The 19,419-nt window shown below is 45.6% G+C and overlaps 1 protein-coding gene across 2 annotated transcripts in view; it reads right to left on the reverse strand.

Moving 5' to 3' along the window:
* The window catches only part of adkb (adenosine kinase b), a 276,291-nt gene that overhangs the window by 167,300 nt on the left and 89,572 nt on the right, over positions 1 to 19,419 (reverse strand). For both annotated transcript variants that reach the window (XM_084160041.1, XM_084160042.1), the window contains exon 5: positions 1,646 to 1,818. In XM_084160041.1, the coding sequence (XP_084016167.1) occupies positions 1,646 to 1,818 (173 nt within the window). The remainder of the gene's footprint in view (positions 1 to 1,645; positions 1,819 to 19,419) is intronic.

Here is a 19,419-nt window from a genome sequence, read left to right on the forward strand (position 1 = left end):
ACAAGTGAGAGTCTCAGAGGATTTGGGACCTTGCTTAGTGTTGGGAAAAACAGTATGATGGCATTGAATTAAATCACCAAGTAAAGCACTACCCCATTATCAAACAGTGTTAAGAAAATAATATATAATAATAAGCCATTTAGCAGACGCTTTTATCCAAAGCGACTTACACTCATGCGCATATAAATTTTTACGTGTGAGTGGTCCTGGGAATCGAACTCAATATCCTGGTGTAGCACAGCCGTGATGGACAGAGCTACAGAGCTGTGTGTGTGTGTGTTACAGAGGAAAATACCATATATGGTGCAGTTCCTGAAGAGAGAGATTGGCTAGGCTAATCAAAGCAGAGGAGGTTATTACACACTGACTGGCTGGAATCCTTCAAAGCTCTACATCTCCCTCATAACCCAGCCCTGCCATGACCTTTAACCTGGCCTCCTGAGCTGTCTGTTAAACACCTGGAAGACATATTACAGGGCTCCTCTCCTGAAGCACACAGACTGACCTTTTTAGGTGTCAGAGCCCACATCAAACAAGCCCCACTAAGAGAGCTCGTTCACTGGGCCTGTCTGCCAGGCCTACAGGGCAGGCCAGCCGCTAGAGACTAACACACACACACACAAACACGGTGAGTGACACCTCCAGTAGCGAGAGATGAAAGGCCAGACAGACTGAGTCTTTACTGAGGACTTATTGATCCACATCTGGCCCTGTGTGTGTGTGTGTGTGTGAGACGTGTTGATGATGACAACAGTGTGAGAAGCGGTTGACAGTCTGAGGGTCAATACTACTGACAGACAGGAGGGGTCTGACAGGTGAGGAGAGTGATCCAAATACATCTAAAAATAATGATAATAATTTGCTTATACTTGTCCTGTTTCACACATGTACAAGTGCGTATTATACGCATGTGTGAAATGGAAATGTTTTTCCATCGTCAGCCATTATCAACGGCGACCCTGGAGCAATTTAGGGCACGTCGACAGATTTTTCACCCTGTCGGCTTGTGGAGTCGAACTAGCAACCTTTCGGTTACTGGCCCAACGCTAAAACCGCTCGCCTACCCTCATGTGTTGCGTCCCAAATGGCACCCTACTCCCTATATAGTGCACTACTTTAGAACAGGGCCAAGAGGGGGATGTGGTCAAAAGCAGTCCACTATATAGTGAATAGGGTGCCATTTGGGCTGCATCCTCTGTGTCCGCCTGAGCCTGTACTGTAGATAGGTGACAAGACGAGTCACTGGGGCTGCAAGGTTCCACCAGAGTGGAAGGAATGTACAGTAAGTGCTTTCCTTTGATGAAAGACGACCGACTAGCATTTACGTATGACGAGCTGTCACCATTTAACAACTCTGTGAACTTGAAATGAACAGAAACTACTCTTGGGGGACAGATAATTGGGATGTACACCAGGTTCTCTCTCCTTCCTCCTGAAGTGTGCACTAGTTCACTACTCCCCACTTAGTTTAAAAGCATTGGATTGGTGGAGGCATGGGCTAGAGGGAGGGAGTTTCCATACCAGTCAAATCCATGACGGGAAGTGAACACGGGCACACATCAGGAGAAAGGACCGGTGTTGGTTTGGGGAGGGGGGGTCACTTCCTGTTCCTGCTTAGCTTAGAGCTGATTGGACGAGGCCTGACCTGTTGTCCCCAGTGATGCAGGCAGCGCAGGTTCCGGTTGGCTCCTGGGTCTGTTGGTAGTAGCGAGCGTCTACATGGGCTTCCTCAGCCTTCTGTTTCAGGATTTCTCCAAAGTGGTCCGTCCCGATGCAGCCGAAGAACGTGGCCACCTTGTGAGGTTTCTGGATCATCCACTAGAGGAGACAGGAGAGGAACTGTTAGTACATTAGGTATATTGACCTGTGTTGCTCAGTAGGTAGAACATAGCACTTAAAACGCCAAGGGTTGTGGGTTCAATTGCTGCTGGGGCCACCCATACAAAAAATGTATGCACGCATGACTAAGTCGCTTTGGATAAAAGGATCTGCTTAACCCCCTTAGGTCGATGTCTGTGCCCCTGCGAAAATCGAATTAGCATATTCAAAAAATCCCCATAAAAATCTGTCAGTTTAAGCTAGACATCTGTTTTCTTTTGCATTTGATGCGTCTCAATGGGCCGCATCTGCCTATACCGCACTTCAGCATCTGCGTTGAAAGGTGACAGAGCTAGAGCGGTGTTTGTCAAACCATGAGACATCCCGCAAATTGGTCTTCTCACAAAATCATCTGTAGCAGCCGAACGGTTTGGCCTACAGTTGATGTTGAGATGTGTCTGTTACTTGAGCTCTGTGAAGCATTTATTTGGCCTGCAATTTCTGAGGCTGGTAACTCTAATTAACTTATCCTCTGCAGCAGAGGTAACTCTGGGTCTTCCATTCCTGAGGCGGTCCTCATGAGAGCCAGTTTCATCATAGCGCTTGATGGTTTTTGCGACTGCACTTGAAGAAACTTTCAAAGTTCTTGAAATTTTCCGGATTGACCCCCCTCCTACCTTGTCACAACACAACTGATTGGCTCAAACGCATTAAGAAGGAAATAAATTCCACAAAAATAACTTTTAACAAGGCACACCTGTTAATTGAAAATGCATTCCAGGTGACTACCTCATGAAGCTGGTTGAGAGAATGCCAAGAGTGTGCAAAGCTGTCATCAAGGCAATGGGTGGCTATTTGAAGAATCTCAAACATAAAATATATTTTGATTTGTTTAACACTTTTTTGATTACTACATGATTCCATATGTGTTATTTCATAGTTCTGATGTCTTCGCTATTATTCTACAATGTAGAAAATAGTCAAAATAAAGAAAAACCTTTGAATGAGTAGGTATTCTAAAACTTTTGACCGGTTGTGTATATTATATTACAGGTGTTTAATACCATCAAATATGTAAAGACAGGGAGATATGTTAAACAGAGTTAAAGAAATAGAGAAGGAAGTGTCTGAGTAATATGAGTTTGTTGATGGCATACATAGCTTCATGGAAAGATATAGCTTTATTTCATGTGCAGCAGGCTAGTAACGGAATTAAACAAACCAATAACTGTCCCACTCTACACAGAGACTCTTCTGTCCCAGGCTCTCCTCCACATGCTAGTCACACACACACACACACACACACAGTGAGCTAAAAACAGTCCCATATCCCTATTTACACAAACCCCATATTTCAAGGTTCCATCGCCATCCTACTTCTGCAAACATAGGTAGTCTGTGTGAGAGAGAGTACCTGTCTAACGGGGACACCTGATTGGTTAGGAGCTCCGCTGTTACTTCCTGGTACTGACAGGCCTAATGTACTGGGTGACTTTTACCTTGGTAAAAGAGAGGAGCTGCTCACATTCTCCTACTCTCAGGTTTAACCTCCAAAGATTTATCGACGTACTGGTGTGTGTGTGTGTGTGTGTGTCTCATTTGTGTGTGTACCGTCTGTGTGTGTATACTGTGAGTGTGTGCGATGTTTGCTCAATTTCCATCTAGACGGCTCGTGTTCTGTTTTGTTGCTGACTGGGGCCCCTAGTGAATGAGATGTTGCTGCTTCCAGGGATGACCTGTATATGTGTGAAATTAATCATTTCACACAACCAAATAGCATCTCAGTGGGAAAGAAAAAATAATTGTAATCCTCGTCTCTCTCCTTCCTGCGATTCCTCTCCATCTCTCCTGCCATTCCTCTCTCTCTATCTCTCCTGCCATCCCTCTCTCTCTTTCTCTCTTGCCATTCCACTCTCTCTTTCTCTCCCGCCATTCCTCTCTCTCTCTCTCCTGCCATTCCTCTCTCTCTCTCTCTCCTGCCATTCCTCTCTCTCTCTCTCTCCTGCCATTCCTCTCTCTCTCTATCTCTCCTGCCATCCCTCTCTCTCTTTCTCTCTCCTGCCATTCCTCTCTCTCTCTCTATCTCTCCTGCCATCCCTCTCTCTCTTTCTCTCTCCTGCCATTCCTCTCTCTCTCTCTCCTGCCATTCCTCTCTCTCTCTCCTGCCATTCCTCTCTCTCTATCTCTCCTGCCATTCCTCTCTCTCTCTATCTCTCCTGCCATCCCTCTCTCTCTTTCTCTCTCCTGCCATTCCTCTCTCTCTTTCTCTCCTGCCATTCCTCTCTCTCTCTATCTCTCCTGCCATCCCTCTCTCTCTTTCTCTCTCCTGCCATTCCTCTCTCTCTCTCTCTCCTGCCATTCCTCTCTCTCTATCTCTCCTGCCATTCCTCTCTCTCTATCTCTCCTGCCATCCCTCTCTCTCTTCTGCCATTCCTCTCTCTCTATCTCTCCTGCCATTCCTCTCTCTCTCTATCTCTCCTGCCACCCCTCTCTCTCTTTCTCTCTCCTGCCATTCCTCTCTCTCTCTCTCTCCTGCCATTCCTCTCTCTCTATCTCTCCTGCCATTCCTCTCTCTCTATCTCTCCTGCCATTTCTCTCATGCTCAATCTCTCTACTTCTTTCGATCTCTCTCGCTATTTTTCTCTCCTCTCACTCCCTCCCTCTCTCGCTCTTTTCCTCTCCCTTGATTTCCTGCCATTTCGCCTCCTCCCTCTGGTAAGTAACCAGAAATAAACAGTGTAGAGAAAATACCATAGAAGCACGGTTCAGGTGTGCTTTTAAACCGAGTGGCTTCGGTATGTTTGGGGTTTAATGGATTCTATTTGGGAGACGCAAAATGAACAGTAATTAGAGAGATGACGGTTCCTGCCATGTGTCGAGCCATGTCCCTGCCATGTGTCGAGCCATGTCCCTGCCATGTGTCGAGCCATGTCCCTGCCATGTGTCGAGCCATGTCCCTGCCATGTGTCGGCTTGACTCATGCTTCATTCCCCTCAGCCTCCAGACAAACCCACGCAGGCGTAAGCACGCGTATACACACAAACATATGCACACGCACACAGAGTGACACACACAGAGTGACGCACACAGCGACACACACAGCAAGACAGGCAGAGAGACAAAAAGAACCACGCACAAACACTTATTCTCCCAAGACCTCCTGCTGCAGGCACCTCACACACTTATTCTCCCAAGACCTCCTGCTGCAGGCACCTCACACACAAACCAGATTGGATGGCGTATTGCTGCAGAATGCTGTGGTAGCCATGCTGGTTAAGTGTGCCTTGAATTCTAAATAAATCACTGACAGTGTCACCAGCAAAGCACCTCCACACCATCACACCTCCTCCTCCATGCTTCACAGTGGGAACCACACATGCGGAGATCATCCGTTCACCTACTCCGCATCTCACAAAGACACGGAGGTTGGAACCAAAAATCTCAAATTTGGACTCATCAGACCAAAGGACAGATTCCCACCGGTCAAATGTCCATTGCTCATGTTTCTTGGCCCAAGCAACTGTCATCTTCTTATTGGTGTCCTTTAGTAGTGGTTTCTTTGTAGCAATTCGACAATGAAGGCCTGATTCACGCAGTCACCTCTGAACAGTTGATGTTGAGATGTGTCTGTTACTTGAACTCTGAAGCATTTATTTGGGTTGCAATTTCTGAGGCTGGTAACTCTAATTAACTTATCCTCTGCAGCAGAGGTAACTCTGGGTCTTCCATTCCTGTGGCGGTCCTCATGAGAGCCAGTTTCATCAAAGCGATTGATGGTTTTTGCGACTGCACTTGAAGAAACTTTCAAAGTTCTTGAAATTTCCGGATTGACTGACCTTCATGTCTTAAAGTAATAATGGACTGTCGTTTCTCTTTGCTTATTTGAGCTGTTCTTGCCATAATATGGACTTGGTCTTTTACCAAATAGGGCTATCTTCTGTATATACTAACCCTACCTTGTCACAACACAACTGACTGCCTCAAACGCATTAAGAAGGAAAGAAATTCCACAAATTAACAAGGCACACCTGTTAATTGAAATGCATTCCAGGTGACTACCTCATGAAGCTGGTTAAGAAAATGCCAAGAGTGTGCAAAGCTGTCATCAAGGCAAAGGGTGGCTACTTTGAAGAATCTCAAATATTAAATATATTTTGATTTGTTGAACACTTTTTTGGTTACTACATGATTCCATATGTGTTATTTCATAGTTTTGATGTCTTCACTATTATTCTAAAATGTAGAAAATAGTAAAAATAAAGAAAAACCCTGGAATGAGTAGGTGTGTCCAAACTTTTGACTGGTACTGTACAACAATGCTTTTTCAAAATAAGCCCCCCAAAAATACATCTCCAGAAATCAACATTCACTCAAGTAATTGAATACTAACGTCCGTTCGGATATTTGGATAACCATGCCGATCCCTAATAAATATGTATAAATCGTTGTCAGTACAAGCACGTGAAAAAAAGCAATATTATTTTAGCCCCGTCTAGTACTGTAGGGAGTTAGATCAATTAATCTCAAAGACTGCGTCTGTAATGGCACCCTATTCCCTATATAGTTTACTACTTTTGACCAGAGCCAATGCACTATAGAGGCAATAGGGTGCCATATCCATCCCTGGAACCCTGCAGACAACCCCTATCCATTCCCAGATTAGGGGAGATAATACTTATATTATGACCAAAGCATTATCTGTAGGGTCGTGTGGAGGTCAACCAACCCTGCGCCGGGTATTCATGCTCAGTCACATCCCAATTATACTGCAGTGGCACAGGCAGAAATTGGCAAATGTACATCAAGGCGCTTCATTACGAGGGCCGCGCCAGTGAAATTAAGCAGCAGATGAGACAGAGAGAGAATTGGCCCCAGGCGTCATGTTAGAGAAAGAGAGAGAGGGGGGAGGGTCAGAGAGATAGAGAAAGAGCGCGAGAGAGAGAGATAGGGAGGTATGATAGAGGGGGGAGAGGGCCCATAAGGTTCTGGTCAAAAGTAGTGCACCATATAGGAAATAGGGTGTCATTTGAGACACATCCAGAACATGGAATCCTACTAGCTGAGGGCAACGTGATGATGATGAGTATACATTATGTTAAATGGTGAATAAGAAGTCTGGTGTATTTTACTGTTTGGCTTCCATTTATCCACAACCCAACCTATCCTCCCCGCACATCCGCCTTCTCATAGCCCAGGGGCCCCCCAGATAGATATTAATTATGACATCTTGTGGATGCGAGGAGCCGAGGAGCCCCACTTAGGGAGTTGACCCGCGAGCCCCTCTCCCTCTCTCAACATCCAACAGCTGCCAGTCTTCACTAGGAGGAGGGGGAGAGGAGGAGAGAGAGAAGATGGGTAGAGAGAAGAGGAGAGGGAGAGGAGAGCGGGAGAAGAGGAGAGGGGGAGAAGAGGAGAGGGGGAGAGAGAGAAAGAGAGAAAGAGGAGGCAGCCTAGCAGTCGCTCCGCATGGCAGGTTCCAGGAGGGCAATTACGCAGGCCAGATGAGACGAGGAGACAGAGGAGAGTAGCAGCAGCACCAGTGTTTGGGAGTTGAGCCGCTTCAGACTGACTGCTTGTCATTAACACTATAAGCTATTACTTTCTCCCTCTCACTCCTTCTAGTTCCCCCCATCTCACTCACTCTCTTTGTCACTTTACCGCTCCCTCGCTCCCTCCCCCTCTCTCTCCCTCCCCCTGTCTTTCTCCAGCTCCCTGCTGTATATTGATTAACTGCTAAAGGGCCCACCTATTAGATATTCCTACTGTAAAAACATTGTCTGCCTCCCAAATTGCACCCTATTCCCCATAAAGTGCATAACTTTTGACCATGGGCCCTGGAATAGGGTGCTATTTGGGAGGCAGACTGTGTCTGGTTTCTAGTCCTCCCCTAGGGGTCAATGGAGTTTCTTGTGAGTCGCTCTGGAGAATAATCTCTGCACTATTAATGATGCAATTCCAATGCAATACAACTGATATCCGCTGAGGACTCCATCTCCGTGCATCACAACGGGGCTTTGGGTTTGATAGATGAGGCTGTGTTGTATCCTACAGCTCCACAACAAAAGGCCTTTGCACCCCAACAGAAGCAGAGGGTAATGCATCTGGTATCCAGCCTCAGCGAGTAAGCCCTCTATAACAGTTATCACAGCAGTCCAGTTCACTTGAGTTCACCCTTTATAACAAGGGCAGTGAAGACTCCTTGCACGCCGTGCACACACACACACGATCACACTCCCCTCAGCAGCAGGGTCCTCTAGAGATGAACATGTCCGTACCTAATGACGGCCACATTAATTATAGGCTTATCAAGCTGGCTAAATTCAATAGGCTATTTATAGAGGACTAAAATAGCCTCCTCAGTGAAGTGGCTCTGCTCTGGCTTCGGGGTGGTCAGGGAACAGGACAGGCTGTTCTCACACACATACACTCTCTCCCTCATACACAACTACACACACACACACACAAAATACACACACAGCTCTGTCCTTAAGAGTCCAGTCAGAGGTGAAACAATATCCTGGTTGGTTTATACAAAACAACAACACAACATCTGTCCCCTGTCACTGATGCGTTATAAACCAGAGACCGCAGGGGTCAAGGCCGAGCGAAGGGGGCCCGTCAAGAGGCCCTGACATTGATGAGGTCTGGCAGATTCCATTAAATCCCTCTTTCCTGTAAAGTGCCAACCATCAAAGCCAACCGGCCGAGGAGTTTTCAGTCAATCAGGTAACACACAGCCCCCCCCCCCCCCCCCCCCACCCCCATTCCTCTTGGGGGCTGAGCCTCTGGTCAATAACTGCTATCAGTTCAATTTCATGCACAGTTAGCCGTGTTGGGGGCTAGGGCACTGCTTCCTCCGCTCCCACTCAGAGCTTGCATATGTTGTTGTTTTTTTCACTTCCTGGTAAGTGGGGTGGGAACTGGGACCTGGAGTGGAGGGAAGTATTAAATACTGTATAGCTTTATAGCTACAGGCCTAGTAGTGTGGCCTGTTCTAACACCGTTACTCTCCTCTACTCGCCAGTCGCCTCCATGGCTCCCTGCCAAATCCATTAACAGTCTCTGTTGCTATGGGAGAGAGGGGGAGAGAGAGAGAGAGAGATGAGAGAGAGAGAGAGAGAGAGAGAGAGAGAGAGAGAGAGAGAGAGAGAGAGAGAGAGAGAGAGAGAGAGAGAGAGAGAGAGAGATGAGAGAGAGAGAGAGAGAGAGAGAGATGAGAGAGGAGAGAGAGAGAGAGAGATGAGAGAGAGAGATGAGAGAGAGAGAGAGAGAGAGAGAGAGAGAGAGAGAGAGAGAGAGAGAGAGAGAAAGAAAGAAAGAAAGAAAGAAAGAAAGAAAGAAAGAAAGAAAGAAAGAAAGAAAGAAAGAAAGAAAGAAAGAAAGAAAGAAAGAAAGAAAGAAAGAAAGAAAGAAAGAAAGAAAGAAAGAAAGAAAGAAAGAAAGAAAGAAAGAAAGAAAGAAAGAAAGAAAGAAAGAAAGAAAGAAAGAGCTGTAAATGATCAACATGATAACAAGGTGATTATCAGGGCTTCCTGCCAAAGCCATTAACAGTCTCTGTTGCTATGATAGAGAGCGAGGTAGAGAGATAGAGAGTGAGATGAAGAGAAAGCGTGATAGAGAGATGGAGAGAGGGTGAGAGAGAGATGAAGAGGGAGAGAGAGCGAGATGGAGAGAGATGAAGAGGGAGAGAGCCAGAGAGTGAGATGTAAATGATCAACACTATAACGAGCTGATTATCAGTCAAAGACATGGATAAGTGCTCCTCTCCAACATGAAGTTGTTTGCCTTCAGATCACTCACACTTTGTCTTGTTCTAATGAACACAGACAGCATACATAATGCCCTTTATGAACGTCACATTTAAAAAATCTCTACAATTACAGCATGGACATGGATATCAGGCTCATCTCTTAGCAGACCACACTGCATCTTTCACTGTAAGTGATGTTACCCGGTTACCTTATGCCCTTTCCCCCCCACTGTTACCACTATTTACTGGCAACTAGGAGAATATCATAGTAAAACTGAATCTGATAAGATTGCCTAGGTGTTATCAACCATGTCCTAAATCTGACAAAGATCTCTTTGGATCAGGGGGGCGCCATAATGCGGCATCCGTCCCTGGGAAGAATGGGTGTTGTTGAATTGTTCTCTGGCCACAACATGGCACCAACATGCCCAGCCAGAGTAGAAGGCCGGCATTCATAAAGCATCTTAGAGTCGGAGTGCTGGTCTAGGATCAGTTTAGTCTTTTAGAACATAATGAACACGATTATATAGACAAGGGGGGACCTGATCCTAGATCAGCACAGGGTGGAGGGAGGCGGGGATGTCTCTTAGGAAGAGACACCTTAGGTGGGTGCTGAAGACCAAACCAGATGACGGTACACTACAACTACGTGACAATCTACAGGCTCTGATGTTAAGCACAGCAAGAATGTCCCAACCGACATTATCTCTCTCTCCATCTCTCCTCTTCACACAGGTATCAAAGGGCGAGTTCAGATCAGTGAGCTAGCACGCAAAACCCTCCCCAACACACACACCTCTCTGTAGCATCTTCGCGCTGCATGACAATCAGAGATGTGTCGATGTGTTGCTATCTCCCGGCGCCAGGTTTGTCTAGAAAAGGAAACTAGATTCTCTCTCTCTCCGCTGCTCTCTTGTTAAACAGCAGCCTTGATTTGTTTTCGGCGCTCGGGGGTTGAATTGTTTACCAGATAAACAAGGTGATGTTGTCTCAGTCCCAATCTGATCCAAACTCCCCCAGATCTCTCTCAGTGCCACAATAGAGGCCTTCTTACCTGGCTGCTACTGTTTACTGTGTAGTAGTACACCTGAGGGGTGAGCTCTGATACAGTGAGTGAGTCTACAGAAGTTATGCGGAGCAGAGCAGAGCTTACAAAGATACCATCTAGGGACACACTGGAGAGAGGAGAAAAAAAGAACTACACGACAACAAACAGACAACTAGATCCATGGGAGTGTGTGTGTGCACCTGTTTGCCTGTGTGTGTGGGAATTAGCTGATCATAAAGCAGCATTAGGTGTTTGTGGGGTTAGTTACAAGGAGAAAGAGAACATGGAGAACCTTTAGACGCCTAAACCCGCTAATCCTATTGGTGGAGCTGTGTAGTGTTCAGTCCAATCCATCTATCCTGCTGGTGGGAGTGCAGCTGTGCTCGGTGTGTGTGTGTCTGGAGCAGGTGAATCGGTTTCGCCCCTGTACGGTACGGTGGATTATCACTGTGATTTGATCTCGTCACCGTGTCAGGTTGTCGAGGGCCTCCCGTGGTTACAGTGACAGCGCCAGGTGATCGGTGTCAGCCAGGACGAGTGTTTTTAAAACACACACACACACTAACCAAATGAAATGACAGGCGGTAGAGGGTTTAGCGCAGAGCACAGGGTCAGGCTCAGCTACATCTAATGTGGCAGGGCAGAAAATTCACTTCAAAACATTAGCTGCTTTAGAGACCAGAGAGGAAGTGGAGCCTAATGAGTGTCTGACTGCAGCTTGTCGTCTTGTGAGATGTGACAGCTGTGAAGACAGTTAGTTAATGAAGACATCTTCATGGCTATGTCTCGGGTTAGAGCACTAGAACGTTCCAGAACAGACACGGTCTAGTCCATCTCTAATCATAGCCGTCCGTTTCCACCATTGACCTACTACAACGCTACAATATATCACAACTTTGATAATAGTGCTCATTCATTTCATTTTCATTTTAGTCATTTAGCAGACGCTCTTATCCAGAGCGACTTACAGTTAGTGCTTTATTTTTATTATTTTTTTATTTTTTTCCCGTGGGAAACGAACCCACAACCCTGGCGTTGCAAACGCCATGCTCTATGAACTGAGCTGCTACATCCCTGCCGGCCATTCCCTCCCCTACCCTGGACGACGCTGGGCCAATTGTGCGCCGCCCCATGGGTCTCCCGGTCGCGGCCGGCTACGACAGAGCCTGGATTCGAACCAGGATCTCTAGTGACCACTGCGCCACTCGGGAGGTAGTGCTCAGATAATGCTGTGCTCCCACACTATATCACATAGATCATATTTAACTGTATGTAGCCTAGGTGTCTGCATATAAACTGATTTAGGATTAACTCTGTTGATAGTTATCCGCTTTTGGAAAACATCGGACATTGACATCTGCAGAAATACGTCTTGCCACCTCATTCCAAACAAGAAGAGGAAAGTAACATTGAGCCCAACATGACCTCTGATCCCTGACCTTTAGCCTATGATCACTGTGTGATGATTATATAATAGGCTGTTTCAGATGACATAGGACAATAATGGGAGGATATGATTTGGCCATTGGCTAACATTTAAAAAAACTCGAAACTCAACGTCTTCACAAGGTGTAGAATAAAATCAAAATTATTAGATTTCTCCTCCCTTTGTGTCATTTTTTGCAGGCGAAGAGGTTTCCCTTCATGTTACCAGTTGGGATGAGCCTCTCCTCTTACTAAGCCAGTCTGTCTGTGTCACTGTAAAGGCAGTTTGTGTGCAGATTCAGTGGCTAAGTCCCAAAAGGCACCCTATTCCCTCTACAGTGTACTTCTTTTGACTAGGGCCCATAGGGCTCTGTTCAAAAGTAGTGGACTAGGTAAGGAATAGGGTGCCATTTGGAATAGAGGCAGTGGCTGTCGCGCTGCACAGGTAAGCAGAAAATAGCTCTTAACTGAAGCCTGACCTTGAGAAGGATGCCATTCAATCAGCCGGCTGCCTGCAGTAAAGGCCTATCATTGCACTAACAAAGTGAATCTTCTTCCAGCACAGGCAGATCATTGACAACGCATGGATGGCTTCCTCCTCCTCGACAGGTTAAAGGGGAAATGTATTGAATAAATTAAACCCCCTAGAAAATAAGCCATGATGAAAGTACCACTGCTGCTATTGGTGGTGGGTGAATGGATCTTACATTCTAGTATGCCTAATCTAATTTTAACATTGATAGACATAACCGAATTGAATGACAAAACACAGTTAAAATGCAAGAGTGCACATATTGTGGGTAAGTCTTATTGGAGAGAAGTAACATCGAGAGAGAGAGAGAGAGAGAGAGAGAGAGAGAGAGAGAGAGAGAGAGAGAGAGAGAGACATAAAGAGACAGAGAGAGAGACAGAGAGAGAGATAGAGAGAGAGACACAGAGAGAGAGAGAGACACAGAGAGAGAGAGCGAGAGAGAGCGACAGAGAGCAACACAGAGAGCGACACAGAGAGAGACACAGAGAGAGAGACAGAGAGAGAGACACAGAGAGACACAGAGAGACACAGAGAGAGAGACACAGAGAGAGAGACACAGAGAGAGAGACACAGAGAGAGACACAGAGAGAGACACAGAGAGAGACACAGAGAGAGAGAGAGAGAGAGACAGAGAGAGAGACACAGAGAGAGACACAGAGAGAGAGAGAGAGACACAGAGAGAGACACAGAGAGAGAGACACAGAGAGAGACACAGAGAGAGAGAGAGAGAGACACAGAGAGAGACACAGAGAGAGAGAGAGAGACACAGAGAGAGACACAGAGAGAGACACAGAGAGAGACACAGAGAGAGACACAGAGAGAGAGAGAGACACAGAGAAAATAGTACATTGCTGTGATTATCAGCAGCCCATCAGCCTCCAGCTGGAAGCAGAGAAGAGGGTACCTGACAAAGGTACAAGGTAATAACAAGAAGATTTAAGAACAGTTGCCAGCTTTGAACTTTCCGAGAGTTTGCAGACAGGCGAGGCAGCACTATCAAATTCCACCTTATCAACCCAGTCGGCAGGGCTTAAAGAAGTTGTGTTTCTTTCTGACGGCTTAGAGAGAGAGAGAGCGTACAAGAGCAAAAGAACAGTCATAACTATTAGCTGTATGCTGCAGTGGCATCATCGACAAACAGTAGAAAAAAGTTGAGATTTATTTTGGAGTTATGGCGATAATAACCTTCCAAATTCCTTCAGCTGTTGGCGTAGTCTTTGTCTCTGCATCCCATATAGCAGACCTATTCCCTATATAGTGCACTACGTTTGACCAGGGCCCACAGCTCTGGTAGTAGTGCACTATACAGGGAATATGGTGCCACTTGGGACGCAGCCACTGGGTATGCCAGACAGGGTTCGACTCCGCCAGAAAAAGTTATGGTTCATTAATCTCCATGAACCAAGCAGTGATAAATAACCGCATGGCAACTGTACCAGCTTTGAAAAACAAGGCAGTTATTATGAAACCATAAAGAATGGTACACATAACATCACTTCATGTAGATAACGCGAGGAGGATACGGTTTTCAAGGATGAAATGACGCGCTCGGCTTGGAGACGGGGATGAAATGACGCGCTCGGCTTGGAGACGGGGATGAAATGGCGCGCTCGGCTTGGAGACGGGGATGAAATGACGCGCTCGGCTTGGAGACGGGGATGAAATGACGCGCTCGGCTTGGAGACGGGGATGAAATGGCGCGCTCGGCTTGGAGACGGGGATGAAATGACGCGCTCGGCTTGGAGACGGGGATGAAATGGCGCGCTCGGCTTGGAGACGGGGATGAAATGACGCGCTCGGCTTGGAGATGGGGATGAAATGGCGCGCTCGGCTTGGAGACGGGGAGAGAGAGAGAGACAGCGGGCAGTATATTCACATCCTCGTGAACATGCTGTTCGAGAGAGAACTTGCAATAAATAAAAGCACTTTAGCTGTTGCAAATAAAAGTTATTTATATTCCTACCGTACTGCCAGTCAAACACAGAGGATATTGATACTATCAAGTAGCATTTAACAATATAAAGCAGTGTTAATCATGACTAAGCTATACAGCTTAACTTCTGCACTACTAGACATAATATGAAATGTGACAGCAGCTCAGTGCCTGCATTCACAAAGCGCCTCAGAGTACTGATCCAGGATCAGTTTTAGCTTTTAAAACATAATGAATAAGAGGGGTGACCTGATCGTAGATCAGCACTCCTATTCTGAGAGGCTCTAAATATGGGCCCAGGCGAACGGCTTAGACGGAGAGTTAAAGTGTGACCTGTTGCTCCCCACGTCTCCTCCCCAGAAACCATTTATTATATGCAGTATTAGCACCTGATACTTTCTCAGAGAACCCAGACAGACTTGAATCCAATCCAACAGACATAGTAAAGCTATATCCCCTACAGGTGTAAATTCCTGGTGCTTCAGAATGAGAGAGCGAGAGAGCGAGAGAAACACCCAGAGGAAGAGGAGGAGTAGTAACTATGTCTATTCGATACAAAGATGTTCCCACTTCCAGATGCTGTGAGCCTCTCGGGGAGAAGTTGGGCAAAGATCAGTTCAGCACTCTTATAGACTAAAATAGAAAGTTGGACATAAATTCAAGCTACGCTATAAATCAAATCTACATTTTCAGCCCCAGCCGCCCCCCTTTACTTTAGCTGGGATTGCTGTAATAACAATGTGACTTGAGAGCAGCCTGGTTGCCATTAGACCTCTGGATTCCATCCATACTAATGATTTGGGGTGCGTCCCAAATGGTACCCTATTCCCTATATAGTTCACTACTTTTGACCAGGGCCCATAGGTAGAGCTCTGGTCAAAATTAGTGAACTATGTAGGGAATAGGCTATCATTTAGGATGAAGTCTTCGTATGCTGCGTGATTTATAAAGCCATAAGAAAGTGGAAAATATTACAGGGCTATTTAACGCTTTGTAGGTTACAGAGAAACACCAAGGACTGAGGCAGATGTACCGTTCCATAAATGTTACATCAAAACATCTCTCAAAATGGCCTATTCACCTTGCCAGATACAACACCCTTTGTGCCAGTAAAGTTAATATGCTGAAACTCTGTGGCTGTGCCTCTTTTTTTTGACAGCTCGGTAGTCGAAGCCAGACTGCAGGACAATACGTTCCAGTCAAATCCATCTCAACTGAAAAATGGGAATACTATTTAGACATTGTTCCGTGTGTCAGCAAGCCTCTCCACACTCCGACAGAAACACAATCCGATCTCACTCAAACTCAATTTTGAACGCATTTCTCTTTTGGAAATTACCGTCCTGCAATAATCTTTAAGCGTTGGTCTCTAGGCAGAGCCGATTCACCTGACTGAGCCCATAGCCTATTAAATAGACTATTCCTGGAATGGGTCTCATATCGACTAACAGTGTCTGAACGGTTTTCATATCAGAAACAGTAGGCCTATAAAGTATCTGAATACAGTTCATATATTTGTATCGCTATAGTGTAAACACACCTACATTTTCATTTCTGTGAAACCAAAACCCCAAAGTGGGGCACAGGGAGATGATTCTGGTCATGAGCGCGCACACACACACTGTTTGGAGAGGAGCGGCTGTAGACGAAGCCAGCTTTCCTTATGAGGTAAAAAGCAAACACATTTTGGAGCGAGCAGCATCCGCACTACATACACTAAAATGTGAAGGGGCTCTGACTCAGGGAACAGGCTGTTCACACACACCGCAAACATACCACACACAAGCACCTCTGCAGCCCCTGTCAGCTTTGGCCCTGCAGGTTCAATGAGTTTTCAGTCAACACCACTGAGAGTCTTGCTCTCACACTGGATGCGTACAGATGGACAAAAGAGTGCTTTCAGAAAGAAGCACCAAGGTAATCTTCAGTTACTCTACGATATCAACATAGCACAAATAACATTACACAATTTTCTCATTGCTAGCTAGTGGATGTTGGTTCTCAGTCTGTACATAACACAAAACAAGTGAGGCCAACGAGTTCAATAAACACTGACTTCACTTTACAACTACTGGAACCGCTCAACTTGTCTAAGGCAAGACTAATAACAGTAATGCACTGTGCTACAGGAGCCATTATTATATAACAACAGAAAACTACTACACTGTGGCTGACCGTGGCTCTGACCCCAACCTCTCTCTGCATACAAAAATATAAAAACGCAACAACTTCAAAGATTATACTGAGTTACAGTTCATTTAAGGAAATCATTCAATTTAAATAAATAAATAAATTAGGCCCTAATCTATGGATTTCACGACTGGGCAGGGGTGCAGTCATGGGTGGGCCTGGGAGGGTCACCCACCCACTTGGGAGCCAGGTCCGCCCACTGGGGAGCCAGACCCGGCCAATCAGAATGAGTTTTCCCCACAAAAGGGCTTTATTACAGACAGAAATACTCCTCAGTTTAATCAGCTGTCCGGGTGGCTGATCTCAGACGATCCCGCAGGTGAAGAAGCTGAATGTGGCGGTCCTGGGCTGGTGTTGTTACAGGTGGACTGCGGTTGTGAGGCAGGTTGGATGTACTGCCAAATTCTCCAAAATGACGTTGGAGGCAGCTTATAGTAGAGAAATGAACATTAAATGATCTGGCAACAGCTCTGGTGGACATTCCTGCAGTCAGCATACCAATTGCACGCTCCCGCAAAACTTGAGACATCTGTGGCATTGTGTTTTGTGACAAAACTGCACATTTTAGAGTGAACTTTTATTGTCCCCAGCACGAAGTGCACCTGTGTAATGATCATGCTGTTTAATCTGTTACAGGTTTAGGTTTTTCCATTTATGTTTTGAGGCTGGACTTTTAGCACGTATAGTATTTTAGCACGTAAGGTGCACAGATTGGTGTCACCTTGTCAGTCATTATGTGTTACACCTGTGCTGGTTGTGGGAAGGTTAGTGGGAAGGTGTTTCACCTGTGTTGGCCCAAGTGCTATTTAGAAGTGGCTGGCCCAGTGCTCCAGTTGAGCTTGAAAGATGTTGGGAGACCTACACTTCACGTCAGCTGAGGTGGGATTTCAAGCTCATCCTATATACGTTTGAAAGAAGCCTGAGTTTTGGTTTCCCCTGTTTGTTTTGCTCCATATTCTTTTACTCCCTATCCTAAGTTGTTGTGGGTTTTTCTTTTAGTTTGTCTTTTCGGAGGCAAACCTAGTGGGCATCCATGTTGGGTGTCTTTTAAAACCCCTTACTAGTGGCTTTGCCAACTTTCAGTGGGCATCCACATGGGTGCCTTTCAGAACCCCTTTCTGTTTTGTTTGGTTGTCAGTGATTTTCTTTTATTTTGAGTTTGTCTTGTGGGAACGTAACAAATCAGCTTCTTGATATGCCATACCTGTCAGGTGGATGGATTAGCTTGGCAAATGAGAAATGCTCACTAACAGGGATGTAAACAAATTTGTGCACAACATTTGAGAGAAATACGCTTTTTGTGCGTATGAAACATTTCTAGGATATTTTATTTCAGCTCATGAAACATGGGACCAACACTTTACATGTTGCATTTATATTTTTGTTCAGTATATTTACACAACCCAGCTATAGTATATTCCCAGGTGTAGAATATATTCAGAACAGATGTAGAATACATTCAGAACAGGTGTAGAATACACTCAGAACAGGTGTAGAATACATTCAGAACAGGTGTACAATGGCATTCAACAAAAGAATAAAGGCCATCTCTGCCATCATCACAACACCTATACATTTTCAGTACAAATGGTCGGAACATCTCACATCCATTTTAATTACTGAAACTCTGACTCTGATAATGTCAAAGGACTATGGTAGGTATGATAGCGTCTTTCAGCAGGAGGAAATCTATGGCCTTGGTCTTTCAGCTGGGCAGGAAGATAGATGAAATATTTGGAAGACAGCAAAGTAGGAACATAGTCAAAATCCCACTTTACGTTCATCCTAAAGGATCTTGGTGTGTGTATGTGCCTGTATGCCTCTGTGTGTGTGTGCCTGTATGCCTCTGTGTGTGTGTGCCTGTATGCCTCTGTGTGTGTGTGCCTGTATGTCTCTGTGTGTGTGTGTGCCTGTATGTCTCTGTGTGTGTGTGCCTGTATGTCTCTGTGTGTGTGTGTGCCTGTATGCCTCTGTGTGTGTGTGCCTGTATGTCTCTGTGTGTGTGTGTGCCTGTATGTCTCTGTGTGTGTGTGCCTGTATGTCTCTGTGTGTGTGTGCCTGTATGCCTCTGTGTGTGTGTGCCTGTCCGTGTGTGCGAGTATGCATGCTCATGTGCGTGTGTTTAATTGTTAATGATAGGAATTCCCCAACAGGTTTGTGTTAAAAGGCTCTCAGTAGAAACAGGGAACAGCTGCCAGCAGCAGGAATGTACAAGTGCTACAGCAGCACAAAGTGATTGGCACCAGGAAGTTACACCCCACTTTGTAATAACATGGTGCTCTTTGGTCAAACGGCAAATGGGTCATTGCCTACGTAGACATGGCAGATCATTTTGTACAAAACATAAACTCTTATTATTTGCCTGGAGGTTGATCTTCGTTTAAAAAATACTATTCGAACATTAGAATATTTAGAATATCTAATAGTGACGAATACATATATTTTACACTTACATTTTAGTCATTTGGCAGATGCTCTTATCCAGAGCAACTTACAGAAGCAATAAGGGTTACGTGCCTTGCTCAAGGGCACATCAACATATTTTTCACCTTGTTGAGTCAGGGATTCGAAACAGCGACCTTTCGGTAGCTGGCCCATCGCTCTAACCGCTAGGCTACCTGTCGCCGCATACGTCATCAAACAAAGTCTGTTTAATTGGTTACTAAAAAAATGAACAATAAAGCAACAACAATATAAGTGATGAGCTGGTATAAATAATAGGC

This window comes from Coregonus lavaretus, assembly GCF_964263955.1.
Source record: "Coregonus lavaretus genome assembly, chromosome: 1".
Classification (NCBI taxonomy): Eukaryota; Metazoa; Chordata; class Actinopteri; order Salmoniformes; family Salmonidae; genus Coregonus; species Coregonus lavaretus.